Source organism: Plectropomus leopardus, chromosome 22, assembly GCF_026936395.1.
Source record: "Plectropomus leopardus strain MGB_pleo_1.0 chromosome 22, ASM2693639v1, whole genome shotgun sequence".
Lineage (NCBI taxonomy): Eukaryota > Metazoa > Chordata > Actinopteri > Perciformes > Serranidae > Plectropomus > Plectropomus leopardus.
In genome coordinates this window covers 4,951,201-4,966,738 of record NC_142197.1, presented here as the reverse complement: position 1 = coordinate 4,966,738, position 15,538 = coordinate 4,951,201, and the positions used below count along the sequence as shown (strand labels likewise).

At 38.0% G+C, this 15,538-nt stretch overlaps 1 protein-coding gene across 1 annotated transcript; it reads right to left on the bottom strand.

Annotated features, from left to right (window-relative positions):
- Positions 1-537: 537 nt before the first annotated feature.
- On the bottom strand, positions 538-4,259 carry LOC121961392 (E3 ubiquitin-protein ligase TRIM21-like). Its single transcript, XM_042511369.2, has 2 exons — positions 4,148-4,259; positions 538-2,837 (listed from the first exon to the last, which is right to left on the bottom strand). Exon 2 carries the CDS (start codon positions 2,826-2,828, stop codon positions 1,179-1,181), a length of 1,650 nt encoding a protein of 549 aa, XP_042367303.2. The 5' UTR covers positions 2,829-2,837; positions 4,148-4,259; the 3' UTR covers positions 538-1,178.
- Between the last annotated feature and the right edge of the window lie 11,279 nt (positions 4,260-15,538).

The following is a 15,538-nucleotide window of genomic DNA, read 5'->3' as shown; positions in this document are numbered from 1 at the left end:
TCTGCGCACATGTCGTTATGTCATTAAAATGCACAGTCATTGCATTTTCAATTATATACGACTCGCAATGCCAGGGGATAGATGACTTTTCTGCTTAGACTACAGACTCATTTGCAGAATCATATCTGATTTATTTCCACATTTATAAATGAGGCCTGAAACTGACTTAAACTGATCGAAAAGTATTGCCTGTGTTCTGGCTTTGAGATAACGGCAGCGTAAATAATCTAAATAATGAAAACCCTTCACTGATATTGATTTGTTTTAGAAGGCTAAAATCTAACCGCTTGATGCAGCGTTTGCTCTGCACTGTCTCGTTTTTGAGGGGATTTTTCTACCCAAAACTCATTGTAAAAAATGTAATTTAGTCTATAAAACACTAAGGGATGTACTGATTTTGAAAATCTGAGCTGATAAATTTTTTGTTGTTAATTTTGTTTTTTATTCCCTCTTTTATACTATAAAAAAAATGATAACTGAGCAGTTTTAAAAGAAGCCTTTGAGTACATTACCTTTAAACGAGCACAAATTCAATCATACAAGTAATAAAAAACAACCTTTAATATAACTTTCTGTCACATAAAAAACGCCCTTAAAAATATCTATTTTACATCACTGTAAAAATGTCAAAAAATGTCTTCTTCAAATGAACACTAAAAGATGACACTGAGCACATAATGAAAATATTGAAACTCTCTTTGCCTTATGCTCATTTTTTATCAACTTTGAACACAGGTGATGTAGCTGAATGATGGATTTTAATGTGAAGTATTTTGACAAAAAGATGAATTTTGATACAAAGAATCCTGATATAATGTTTCTCAACTGAGAAATGTTTGATGTTTTGTAATATGACCTTGACATCACTGTAAGTTAACCGCACCTGCAACCGTAGAGCTCGTCAGCCTGTTGGTGTGCATTATGTATAGATACAAGCAGGGTTTTATTTCTCAAACATTTTGACCTGATGAAAATCCGAGCGGGATTGAAATATTGTCCTAGATAAACTTGTGTGGCATGGAGTAAGCGTGCAACTTTTTGGCCAAGACACAAACACTGTAAGGCGTCGCAGCAGGGGGCTTTGGTCTCTGCTAATTCTCTGATGTTGGTTTGATGCGTCTGGGCCTTAACGATTATCGAGTTGCGGCCGCTGGTTGGTGCAAAAGCAATGATTAGTTTCATCTGTGTTGATTGACAGGAGAGATAATCAGAGCGGCAGAGTCAATACTACCAGGACTAAAGAAAGGGTAGAGCTTCTCAGTGAAGGAGCATCCAGTGAAGGAGTAAAGAAGAGCTGCAGAATCTGCGTTGTAAAAGGAGACCAGACCCTCGTCGTAGTCCACAAACACTCTCACCCTGTCAGGAGGGTCATTCACAGAGAAAGACACAGCCCTGCTAGCCAGTGCAAACGAGTGTTTCCGAGACTGAAAAATAGTCCAGTAGCCATTCTCAGGGTTGAGTTCAGTATTTTTCTTCCTTTCAACAGACTCTTTGGCCACGCCTAAAATCCACATCATCTTGCCCTTAACTTGAACATCGTAGTAAAATCTTCCACAAGAGAATCCCTGCTTCCCCAACACAAAATGCTGACGTTCAAATCGTTTTGAGCTGTCTGGGAGTTTGTTTCTCACGCCACTGTGATGCACTTGTTTCCCATCATCAGACAGAGCGAGAGCAGGATGCGCCGTGTCAGGATCCAGAGTCACATCCACTGCACTCTGCTGGACGCTCATCAGCTCAGCTTCACGCAGCTTCTCCATCTTATCTCTGACTTTCTCTGTCAGCTGATCCAGCGCAGTCACCAGAGCTGTCCTCAGGATTTCTTCATGGGACACTGGACAGATGCTGATGTCTGGCAGGTGGTTGGCGGGTGGAGCGACGTTCACGGATGTGAAGCTCTGCAGGAGGTGGAGGTGATCTTCAGAGTGTGAGAGCTGCTCTACCTCAGCACGTCTCCTGATCAGCTCAGAGATTTCCTGCTTCATCTTTTGGATGAAATCTATGGCCTGTGTCTCTGTTGTTTTCTGCTTCGCTTCGATCCTCTCGATGAGCTCGGCCCGAGCTTTTTCTAAAGACTGAATCAAACCGCTGAAGACGTGAACGCCATCATCAGTCTCTCTGTCTGCAGCTTCCTTGCTGAGCTTTGCCCAGTGTTTGATCTCCTGTATCTTCAGTTGCCTTTCCACGATATTCTGCAGAATTGCAGCCTCTGTTTTCCAAAGCTCTGTCATTTTTTCTTCATATTCTTCTTTCAGAGGAACAATGTGGTGAAATCTGTGACTTGACTCAGCGCAGGTCTGACAAATGGCCATGTTTTCATTCTTGCAGTAGAGATCCAGAGGTTTGCCGTGCTCAGGACACATGCTGACCGCGACGTTCTCCTCTGTATCAAACAGCTGATGAGTTGTCAGGCTGGATATTGTTTGGTGAAGATTTAGGTTAATTGCAAAGTAGATGATTAGACATGCCAGAAGTAACCACAGGCAGGATTTTAGCCCAGTACGTTTAGTACGAGTAGGAACGTCAGAGGAAACTTCTGCCGGTGTGTCAACTCGTTGCTCTGAGCTGTCACTGGCTTTACTTCCTGCTGACCGTCTGAACTGATCAGCCAACTCAGATATGAAAGTATTCACCTTAAGCTTACATTTCTTATTAACTTGCTCTTTACACATGGGACACTGGCGGTGGGAATTGAAATTTAAGTGCTGTGTGATGCAGTTTTTGCAGAAGTTGTGTCCACACGGTAGCGTGACTGGATCCGTGAACACATCCAGGCAGATGCAGCACAGAAGCTGATCCTCAGTCTGCAGACAGTTGGCAGTCGACATGTTGAAACCCTGGAACCAAAGAGAAAGTTTGACTTAATCTGGGCTCAGACTGCAAGGGCCAGATGGATAAATCTTTGAGCAGAGTCACGTCTAAAACTGTGTTTGAAACTGTTCCCTATCACGGAAATAGCGCACTATGTAGTGTTTGCCATTCTGTAGTAGTATTCAGATTCTCAGTGGTTAAGTTCATCCACTATATAGTGCACTGTAAAATACCTACAATGCACAGCAAATCTGAGTTTACATACAATGTACCCTACATTTTATTCCCGTGTATCACAAAGTGAAATGTAAGTACACTTTGCAAGTTGGCAAACAACCTTAAACCTTTTCTTTCTGTCTCTCAATTTATATCTAATCTAATTCTTATCATTTAATCTGCAGCTATCTAATCTAAAACACCGTATGCCTGATGTGAAGAACACATGAGGGGAAAAGCGTGTGCATGGTTATTGTTTATGCATCTGTCAGGAGTTTTAAAATCCTAACTGAAGATGATGCTGTAAATTTGGCATGTTATTACCAACCCGATGACCAGAAAAAGATGTTGGAATAATACTTTTCTGCAAACCACAGATACATCTGACATTTGCACGTTATTATTTAACAAATACGTTAAAACTTTGCATTTCAACAATTCTGCGTGGGGTTAGGTTTAGGCACAAAAAACACATGGTTATGGTTTGGAAGTGATAATGTTTTAGGCTTAAAATGCATACTTTTCATGGCACTATCCCAGCTAGGAAAACAGCAATAACTCTTTAAATCACACGTTTTGTTGTTTGTAAGTCTTGAACAGTGACTGAAAGCTTGGCACCATTCCCTTCTCCTGTATGACAATGTCAGCTAATATATTTCGTCACTTTAGAAACATTTATATGATACCTATGAAATGTACAAATGCAACATTTTCATGTTCTGCAGAAACGTACAATGCCAACATTTTCTTTTGGTGACCGGCATTTTTCTGCGGACGCAACTACAAACTAAAACTTTAGCTGTAATACTGTTTTGTTCGCTCTCCTCAGTAACAACTCACTGTAAGCTTGAAAAGTAGCTGTTGTTAAAGTGTTCCCTTCATATAAAACAGCAGCTGATCTTAAATTCCTGTCAGTTACAGTGCTGGAAAGTTTCATGACAAAACATGCATGTTAACTTCACACACCCGTAATGCAGCACTTCCTTGTTCAGAATGAGACTGAGTCATATTTTAGCAAACTGCTACCGGCCAAGCCTACAGAGGTGACCATTTTATCCTCTAAATATACATTTTACATTTAACAGCTAAAACACAATATCAAATAACTGATTGTACTTACCTGTGTGCGCTGCTGACTTGTTGGAAATGTGATAAAATAAGTTTAATTGATCCTCAGATGGAAACTGATCCAACCTGCAGCACGCTGTCAGTCTAAATGCGAGGGATCAGAAACTCCCTCCTGACAAACAGGTTGCTGCTAGAGACACATACACAAACACACAACTGAACTGGATAATTATAGCACCACAAGATTACTCTACAAGAATACAAAAAACATTCACTTTAAGCATTTATAAGCACCATATAAATATTCATTAATGATTATAACACTCTTTAATGTAATTGCAAGCAGATAAAATATTAATTTTAAAATTAACTGGTTTTGATTTCTTTCAAAAACTTGGGGAGAAGGTAATAAGTAACTTAACAAGACACAGCCCAAAAATCAGCAAAAAAAAGTTACAAAGTAATCATCTGAAAAAAAGCAAAAAATAAAGAAATAAATAACACTTTAAAAAATGCAAAAAATAACACAAAAATTATCTAGAAATAGTAATTATTTTATATATTCTACTATATTTTCTCTGGAACCTAATTTTAAACATTACATTTTTAAAAAAATAAATTCAATTTTTTCAGGAAAATTTTCTCCCCTAAACTGCCACCTAATGCTAATGTCTTACAGTTTTGGGCACATTTCTTGCCTTTTCAAACCAGTTTGCTCAAGTTTCAAAGGGTTAAATAGCTTGTGAAAGGAGTCTAAATGCGGCACAAGAAAACTGATATGGATCCAGGTTTCGAGGGGTTAACCTACGATCCACAGAGAAAACAGCAGCAACTAAACAGCCGAGACAAACCGCTTCTAACATGATGAAGTGATGTGGAAACAATGAGTCAGTTCTAGGATTAACTTTGACAGTCAACCATCTATCTGAAGATAAATCACTGCCTTATCTGATGTTTTAGCTGCTTCTGTCAGGCTGAACTCAGAAGATAAACAGCATTTCAGTGAATAAGTGAGTGATCAGCTGACTGATCTGCAGAGGACAGAGCAGGTAGCTGTGCCAGAGCTAATGTCAGGTGAGCGGGAGAGACGGCTGGATTTACTGAGGTGAGTCAGTCTGCTGTATCACTGCAGAGTCATTAACCTTCACAACAACACCTTTAATGGTAACTGTACACAACAAAGATGGCGACAGCTGGATATAAAAAAACTGAGAAGGCATAAAAGTTCAAAATATAGGATGAAAACATCACTAAAATGTGTTTTTGTCTCTAAAATTAAAAACAAAACTACAACAAATAAAATTTGAAAACTAAAATAAATTTTCAGGAAAAAAGACTAAAATTTAAAAAAATATCAGGAGCTAATTTGATAAAAACTAAAATAAATTTTCAGAAAAAAAGATTGAAACTATATAATCAAATATCAGGAGTTAAATGTTTTTTTGCAGGCTGAGTTAACCAGGACTGAAAAGCACCTGTCTGCTGAGGGGATTAACTGCGAAACACAGTGAGGACACCTGATGGACAGGTGAGGAACTGCAGCAGTTTGGGGAAAAAATGCAGATACCTAAAGCCAAACACACACACACACACACACATGCATTTGTCCCACAAGTTATGCCACATTATTTTCACAGCTTCTGGGTCAAACAACTTGTGAGAAGGATGTGAGAAAATGCAGAAAATTAAACCTGTTTTAACTTAAATGATGTGTAATTGTAAACGACGTGGTTTAAGACTGTATTTATTTTTAAATTTTGCAACAATTTTAGACAAGAATGAAAAAGAACTTTCAAATCAGTTTCCTTAACAGCCTCACAGAGCTGGTCTGAAGCCTGAAGACTGTTTTAAATTAATACCATAAACTGTGCAAACATCAATACTGAGCTGATGCTGTAATAATTGAATGTAATGTCCAGCTCTGCAGACAGCAGTGAGTTTATCACATGAGTGACTCCACCACACACTCAGCTGTCAGTCAGGCGGCTGCACGGCCAGCCCTCTGTATTGTCAGCAGCTCTTCACATTAATGTTGCATGAAGCTAAAGTCTGTTTAAGCAGATTTACACAATCTTCCTCCTCTGATGGCGAGTGGCGTTTTTGCAGCTGCCAGCAGCTTCAGTCTGTCTTTTCTGCTCCTGTTTTCTTCTGCTGTTCACTCTGTGTTGTTTGGTTTGCATTGAACACGGTCCAGTCTTATGTTTTTAAATGAGCTCCGAAAATGAATCCAAGCTTGTTTTAGGAAAGGGTTTCCATAATTAATCTGTAAACCTGTGTTTGCCTATAGAAAAGTTTAAATTCATCATCCTACTGCAGGAAGTTAATGAAAAACGTGACGACGATGGGCAAATAACTTAATGACCTTCAGCACCACCCTCATATTTTTAGCTCCAATACTGGAAAAAGTCTATATTCCTTTTCCTCTGAAACTTTTACAGACTTGTTTTCTCTTTATGTGCCTTCGTTTTGAACTGACCACTATGCATACGTGCAGAAAACGCATCCATGTCTCTGTTAAACGCGACTTCTGTTAATGTCACTATCCCAGCAAGCCATGCAGTGATGTCTCAGTAAAAAAATATCAACTTTTTGTGCCACTATTCTGGCAGGAATCACTGCAATGTCTTCATAAAAAACAGTCACTTCCTGTGGCACTGTTGTGGCAGGACAGGCTGTGATGTATTAGTAAAAACGACTTCTTTTGGTACCGCTATCGTGGTAGGAGATGCTGCAATATCTTTCTAAAAAGCAATTGCTTTTGGTGCCACTATCTCAGCAGAAAATGCTGCAATGTCTCTGCAAAAATCAACCGATTTTCTCGTCACTACCCTGGCAAGGAATGCAGCAATGCCTCTGTTCAAACACTGACTGCTTTTCATGTCACTTTTGTGATGCCTTGGTAAAAATTTACAGCTTTTTTTTTTCCTTCTATCCCAGCACAAGACGCTGCAGTGTATCGGTAAAAACAACTTTATTTTGTGACACTATCCCGGCAGAAAATGACACAATAAAATGACAGCTTTTCATGTCACTATCCTTGCCGGAAATGCTTCAATTTTTTGGTAAGAAAACAAAAAAACTACTTTTAATGATGCTATCCTGGCAGGACACAGTGTGAAATCTTGGTAAAAAATGACTGCTTTTTATGCCACTTTCCTGGCTGGAAACACTGCAATGCCTTTGTAAAAATTGCCACTTTTTGTCGTCATCTGTGCTGGAAAAACAGCGTCAGATTGCTACAAAAAATGTATACATTTGGTGCCTAAAAAGCCACAGGAAACAGCATTTACTCACCAAAAAAATAGTTTTGTTGTTTGTTGGTTTTGAAAAGTGCACCTTGGCACCTGGGTGTCAAATGAGCTACTTTAACTACAGTTTAATGACTAAAAACTTAAGCAGGACTTTTACTTGTAACTGAGTAACTTCACTGTTTGGTTGCAGCTCTTTTACTATAGTAAAGGATCTGAGTGCTTGCCACTGTTTAACATATTCTTCTCCAGTACTGCGGTACTTTGTGGTAAGTTTGAGTACTTTTTGTTGTGCTCTGCAGTATTTCACAGCCAATCAGCTGCAGGGAGATAGAGTACACTAAGACAGAGAGATTTAATTGAAATGTTCAGAGTAAATTGGTTGTTTCCTCCAGAGTGGTGGAGAAAACAGTGCGAGATGACAGATCCTGTTTGTGTGCTGTGTAATCATTATATCAGCTGTCAGAGCTGATGGATGATTAAGGTTTGTATCTGCAGCCTGAGGCGCCTATTAATCCGACATCACTACTGCACACAATTACTGTAGTATCAAAACTCTGTGTGTGTGTGTGTGTGTGTGTGTGTGTGTGTTTGTATGTGTGTGTGTGTGTGTATGTGTTGATCTGTGCAGTGTGAAAAAGTAGACGTCAACATGAAACTAACTTCACTGCAGCAGCTGTGAACAGTTTTTAGGTTAGAGGATCAACACCACTCGCAGGAATTACAAATAAATATCTATACTACAACAGTGCTAGGACCACTGTTTGGAATAAGATTCATGTTTTTTGATTTTGATGCCTCATCCAAACACTGCAATGTTTCAGCCTCAAAACACATCACAGTTATAGACATTTTGAATCTGTATCCTAAAATCTGTAATAATAAAGTGTTTTTCTGATGGAGCAAAACTTCGCAAAAGTAAGGAAAGAGCTGGCAGTCTGCTCTCACAGCAGATCGTTAAAATAAAAAAGAATACAGTAATATTAAAATAATAATATATTGATTTTTTAAAAAATATTGTAACTTTGGGTTTGCAAAATTACAATTTAAAAAAAACTTATGGGCCATTTCCCCATAACACCATGACTTTTTCCTTGTATTATATATATATATATATATATTATGACTTTTACAACATTTTAAATGAGACCTTAGCCAGAAAAATGTACATTTCTGCAAAGTACAGATATGTAACATTTGCAAGATAATATGTAGTGGATACGTGGAAACTTTACATTTCAACAACACTGCAGTTGGCTTGAAATAACTGCTTTTGTGGCACTATCCAGAGACTGGAAAAATTATTTGCTACAAAACGTTTGGTGCATAAAATTCTGTAGAAAACAGCAAAAAGCTGATCAGAAACAACGGTTTTGTTGTTTGTTGGTCTGCAGCTTGGCAGGTGTCTCTCTGTATAAATGTAACATATCCCAGGTTTGCAGAAATGTACCATGGTGCCATTTAATTCTGGTGACAGGGCTGTATTAAAATAACACTTTTCTCTCAGAATATTTCTATTTTTTTACTCTCACAATCTGTTCATAATAACGACCATAAACAAAATGACTGTCAACAGCCATAATTATTGGCTAAATAAAAGATTCATCATCAGCCGACACATGAATATTTAACAGTCTGATGACATGACTCAATAATTACAGTAATCTACTGCACCATTAAAGAGAGTAATTACGCTGTAAAACATAATTACAGAAAAGCTCCGGTAAAAAAGTTAATTACTGTCCGTTAGTGGCAGTCATCCCACAAAGTGACAGACTTGTTGCTATGGTTACTCATAGTTCGGTTCCTAATTTCCACATTGTGAAGAGAGGGGTTCAAACTGAACATGTGTAAGACATGACAGCAGAGTTTTAGCACATTTGTACCTCACTTAACCCTTTGAAACCTGAGAAATTTAGCTTGATTTCAAAAAAGGAAAAAGGTATAGGAAAAAGTCAATGAGCAACGAAAGACGAACTATCCAAAAATTTGCAAAAAATTAATTAATTAAAAAAAATAGTAAAAGGTACCAAAAATAACCTAAAAATAAGTTAAAAGTTAGTTAAAAAAAAAACCCAACAACAACAAAGACATGACCAGAAAAAGGTGTTAAAAATTCTAGTTTGTAACATAATTTTAAATATATAGTTATTATAAATATTAATATAGTTTTTATTAAGTTTACTGTCACAAAGGAGTAAAAAATCCAGAAAATATTCACACTCAAGATACTCAAATCAAAGAATTTAGATTTTTTTTCTTAAAAATTACTCAAATCGATGAATAGATTTTCAAATCAACAATTAATGTAATATCTGACGACTAATCGATTAATCTTTGCAGCAGAATACAGAGGACATAGGAGTGAGGAGAGAGGCCTGTCAAACTGCAGATTACTGTTCAGTACCAACAAACAAACAAACAAACAAACAAACAAACAAACAAACAAACAAAACAGGGTGTTTTTCCATTTCCAACAGCTTTTGTCTCTAAATGTGGGTATTTTAAGCCAAAAAAAGATCTTTTCCAAAACATAACCGATGGGTTTTTGTTCCTAAAGTTTTTTTGGTTCGCAAAGTTTCAACATATCCGCAACAGACTAATGCATGAATGTAACATACAGTATCTGTGTTTTGCAGAAATGTGCAACTAAGCCTTTTTTTCCCAGTGATTTGGTTGGTTCTCCACACATGTGGGTCCAAGCACTGACAATGGATCCAAAATTGATTATGCTGGTTTCAAAGCAGGGTCAGAAAGTGAATCCAACATGCCCTCCCTTTATAATCCTACTGCACCAACGCAAACTCCTCCAGAGCGAGTTTTTGTGTATCTAAGAGGGCATGACCGACAGGATGGACCTGGAGCGTTTGGATGATATCTAAACAGAGCTGTTCATCACAGCCGGGGCAGATACAGACATCAATAAACAGCAAGAGGTCATGCAGATCCAAATAAGGGGAAGACGGAGAGACGGAAACACCAACAGAGCCAAGTAACACATTCAAAAGCCCTATCGGAAACCACAAAGCCATAAGACCCGTGCAGACGACCGGAGATGCAGGACCTGGCAAAACATCTTGTGCATACGTTTGTGTTGGACTGCAAAGAACCAATTAAGATGTGCACCTTGTATTTCCCTTCACTTTCAGCAAACTGAATTTACTGATGGGAGACAGGTTTCTATAAGCAGAGCTAATCCACAAATGTATCCGGGAAACCAAAGACATCACAAAGAAGTACTGACATCTTTATTCCAGACCTTTTTCCAGACTTTTAACCAAAACCCATTTAAAAAAAACCTTTAACTGTGAGACAAGGCAACCAGAGTTTCTGCAGTGTGAACCGATTTGCAGGTTTTCAGTGGTGATTCAGATTTTTGCACTTCAGTATTGGCTTCACTGTTCAGCCACTTTGTTTTGTCCTGATTGACCCAAAAAAAAGTCAATTTTAGTACTAAGAGAACCAGACCTGAGCTACAATCATCCAGGAGTGAAGTTATTGTCTGCTGGATTCGAGGATCCAGATTGGAAACTTGACACTTTCAAATATGAACTAACACCGCAAAAAATTGCCTGTCACATTTGGATGATTTAAAATAAAGGATATGAGTGACGGTGAATGGAAATACCACCTTGGAGAGGTGATGGCATTTAATTTCGACTGTGTTCCTTCCCCTAGCCTCGATCATGGTGGAGAGCAAAGACTGAAACCTGGTCTGAAGAAATGTAAGTTTACAGTCAATCGAGTACGAGAACGCCACACATCCACTTGTCATTTTACAGCACGTAATCAAAATACTGTGACGACTTATAAGAAAAGGGCTGAGAGCTCATTAACAGTCCATTCAAAGCTACAAAGCATCTGTCAGCGATCAAAAGAGGCGTGTCAGTCAGCACTTTGATATATCGAGTGCTAACCTTTCAAAGCAGCATGAGATGACAGAGCCACTAATTGGCCAAATCCTCTGAGGCTAAAGTGCAGCAGAGACCCCGGTCTTTCTGATGTTTCCCTCCAGTCTCTGCTTTTTGTCTCTGTAGCAAATTCACAAATCAAATTGGGGATATGTGCATTTTTTTGGCTCAGGTTAAAACATCTTCAATTTGTGCAGCCCTGGAGGAATTTGAATGTAATCGTGTCTTTCCGTTGACATTGTGTGCCATCACACCGCTTCTAAAATTAGCTTTGTGTTTGCAGCAGCGCTAGCAGATCTTTGAGGGACTGTGGTGCTCTGAGCTAAATGCTAACAGGCTAAAAAAAGAGGCTAAAATGCAAAACATTAAAACTGTTTTGTGGATATTTGAACATAAGTTAAGTATTGTGTCCCATTTTCACTTTATGGTGCGGCTCAACTCGACTTGATTTCATTTTCTGTTGCAGATAGTAGTACGCTCTCAGAGTAAGCAGAATTCCTGGCTGATCAATCATATATAGTATATATATATATATATATATATAGTATATATATATATATATATATTTCTACTCATTTAAGCTTCTTTTTGGTTGTTTTGTACCTCTCTGTGGTATTGTTTTGTTTCCTTGTGATTGTTTTATGTGTCTTTGTTAATTTTCTGTCTTTTTTTAATGTCTTTTAGTAGTTATTCTGTGTCTCTTGTCATTGTTTTGTTTTGTTCTTTAGTAGTTTGTGTGTCTTTGTAGTTGCTCTGCATCTTTTTGGGGGTTTGTGTCTCTTTGTGGTTGTTTTGTGTTTTTTTTTGTAGTCAGATTTTGTTTCTCTGTAACTGTTGTGTGTTTTATTCGTAGTTGTTATGTGTCTTTATGGTTGTTTTATTCGTTTGGGTCTCTTTGGGGGTGTTTTGGTGTCTTTTGTTGGTTGTTTTGTTTGTAGTAATTTTGTGTCTCCGTTTCAGTTGTTTGTGTCTTTTTGTGGTTGTCATATACATTTTTGTAGTTGTTTTGTGTCTTTTTGCAGTTCCTTTGCATCTCTTTGTGATTTTGTGTACCCTCTGTATGGTCAGTACCTGTTACACTGACATTTGACATTTTTGCAAATGAGACCAGGGAGCCCCCTGACACTTTGGGCCCATGGGCATGTGCCCAGTCGGCCAGATCAGTCATTCATCCGTAACTTTTTGAGAAAACTCCCCTGAAGACAACTGCATGGTCACCTGTCCGGTAGCGTTTCTAAATCTCGGCTTGATTTCCATCTTTAACTAAAAAATAAAAAATAAAAATGAAGCCGCAGAAATAAACATAAAACCACAAATGACTTTGGTGGCTGTGGGACAATTTCGCATGCTTTTTGTTTGTTGTCCTCTGAAAAAATAAATGTAGAACTAACTGTTCAGCCTTTATTCATTATTAATGTTAATTAATTCATTAACATTTGTGTTTTTTTAATGTTACAAAACAAACACAGTTACAATAAATTGATGTTTACAGAACAAATAGTGACCTTTGTGATTAAGTGTTTTGAATTATCGGGTGAAACTCTGCTTCTAGTTCAATACAGATTCATCACACGGACAAAAATGAGGATGGTTTTGAAACTCAGCACCTCTTTTTTGGGAGGTTAAGCCCTTGATGGGGGGATGAGGGGGCGTCCATAAGGAGAGCGGGCTAATGCAGCTCGATTTCAGCTGCAGAAACCTGATTATTTGTCCGTGTAAACCTTTAACCGGGTTTAAAAAGGCTTTATTAAGTGTGTGAAGCCTTGTGCACATTTTGCTTTGCTGCTGAATCCTCTGCTACTTTACACACACACACACACACACACACATTCAACCCGGGCTGGTATTCAAACTAGAGAGCTACGGCAGTGTGTTTGCATTATTGTGTGTCTGTGTGTGTGTTGTAGAGTGTGTTGTGTTGTGTATGTGTGAGCTCCAGGGTAAATAGCGTCTGATTTGTACTGTGACTCTGCAGCCTTCAATTCTATTTTCTCTCAATGTCACAGACTGTGTGCGTGTGTGTGTGTGCGTGCGTTCAGCGTTTCATGTCAGGTTATAATCCTGTCAGGCTCAGAAACCTGAACTGACATGAACAAGAGAGAGAGGAATGAATGACAGACTCTCTCTCTCTGTCTTTCTCTGAGGTAACCATGGTAACAGGCAGCTGCAGGTTGGAAACCGACTGCCTCTGTGCCCATGAGCAAGAGTCTGAGCGTGTAAAAAACAGCACACGATCTAAGGACAGAGCACGACGAAATGCATACATGCTCCAACACTGCAAAACATCAAACTTAAGGCTCTAAAAAAAGAAAGAAATGACAAACTACAGACTCTAAAACTGACAAAATATCAAACTTAAGCCTTAAACTGACAAAATGACAACCTTAAAGCCCCAAAACTGACAAAAAGCAAACTAAAGACTATAACATAAAAATCAAATTTAAAACTCCCAAAATGACAAAATATCAAACTTAAGCCTCAAACTGACAAATTTATCAAATGTAAGACTCTAAAACTGACAAAATATCAAACTTGAGACTTAAAGAGACAAAATGTCAAACTAAAGACTAAAACTGACTGAATTTAAAACTTTAAAGTAACTTACAGAAATATCAAACCTAAAACTTTAAAACTGATAGAAATGTCGACCTTTAAACCCCTACACTGACAAAATGTCAAACTTAAGACACAAAACTGAAAAAAAATATCAAACTTTAATTCTAAAACTGACAAAATATTAAACTAAAAATACTAAAGCTGATTCTTAAGACTCTAAAACTGACATAAATAGAAATAAAAAGATCTCACAATACCACACTACAAAGACTCCAAAACTAACATAGATATCAAACTCAAGGCCCTAAAACCCACCAGAAGTGAAAGTAAAGACTCTAAAACTGACAAAAATATCCAACCAACATAAATATCAAACTAAAGACTTGAAAAGAGACATAAATATCAAATTAAAGACTCACAAACCAACAGAAATATCAAACTTAAGAGCCAAAACCTGACAGAAAGATAAACACCAGCACAAATACCAAATTGTAAAACTGACATAACGACAAACTAAATTATCTAAAACCGACAGAAATATCTGACTAAAGGCATTTAAACAGACAAGTACATCAAAATAAGTGCTAAAATTGACATAAATGCCAAACTGAAGAATCTAAAATAGACTGAGTTGTGAGAAAACTGACAGAAACATCTATTTAGAAACCATAAACCCCCCAAAAATATTGCATGAATTGAAGAGAGACAATGAAAAAAGTGCAGAAAATAATCAGAAGTGATGAGAATGATGGACGCTTTCTCTCCTCTCTCTGTCTCTAATGAGTAGTTTCAGTCTTGTGTTGAAATAAAAGGTTTGTGAGACAGAGTATGCAACCTCCTATTCTACTGCTGTCACACTGCAGCCCTCTGTGTGTGTTTATGTGTGTGTGTGTGTGTATATGTGTGTGTGTGACAGATATTACCATATCAATGCTTTCCTCTTGATAGCTTCCTCCCAATTCTTCTCTCCCTTTCTATTGGGACGTAATTGTGGCTGATTATCAGAGGAGCACTGTTATCAACACACACATGCACGCATACACACATGCACGCATACACACACACACACATGAACATACGCACACACACACGCGGGAGGATGTGAATCAGAGCAGGAAAATGTTGAAGCAGCAGAGAAACTCGTCTGTCGAGGAGAGAACAAAATAAATCGCTTCACTGAACAGAGAAATCTGAAAAAAGGAGAAAGAAGGTACAAAATGGAGACAGACGGAGTGAGAGACAGACAGACGGGTTTAAATCTGAAATAACATTTTTTTTGTGGCCAGTAGGTGACAGCAGAAACAAGCTGTGAGCACAATAACGTCGCACCATTATTATAAGTTGATGTGTTATCAAACAGGCGGTTATTCCTGCAGTTACAGAGAAACATGAGGATTCAGTCCAATATTTCCACTCTTTAAACTCTGGTTTTGGTCTCCACCAAATCCTGACAGAAACATCAAGCAGCAACCTCCAGAGCTTTGGAAGTGCCAAAAACTGCAGTTCCTCTAATGGCCACTTGGCTCCAAGAGCGAGTCAATCCTCACAGACTCCTGTGTTAAAATGCCAAACTTTACAGCAAAAATAAAGATGTTTGCAGCCTGGTACAAAAATGGTTTTGGTCTTAATAGCTAACTTCAACATTCATAATAAGTTTACGGGCGGTAAATGTTTATATACACATAATTATAGGTGTGTCTGAGTGCTGTTCGCTCACAAAATCATGGT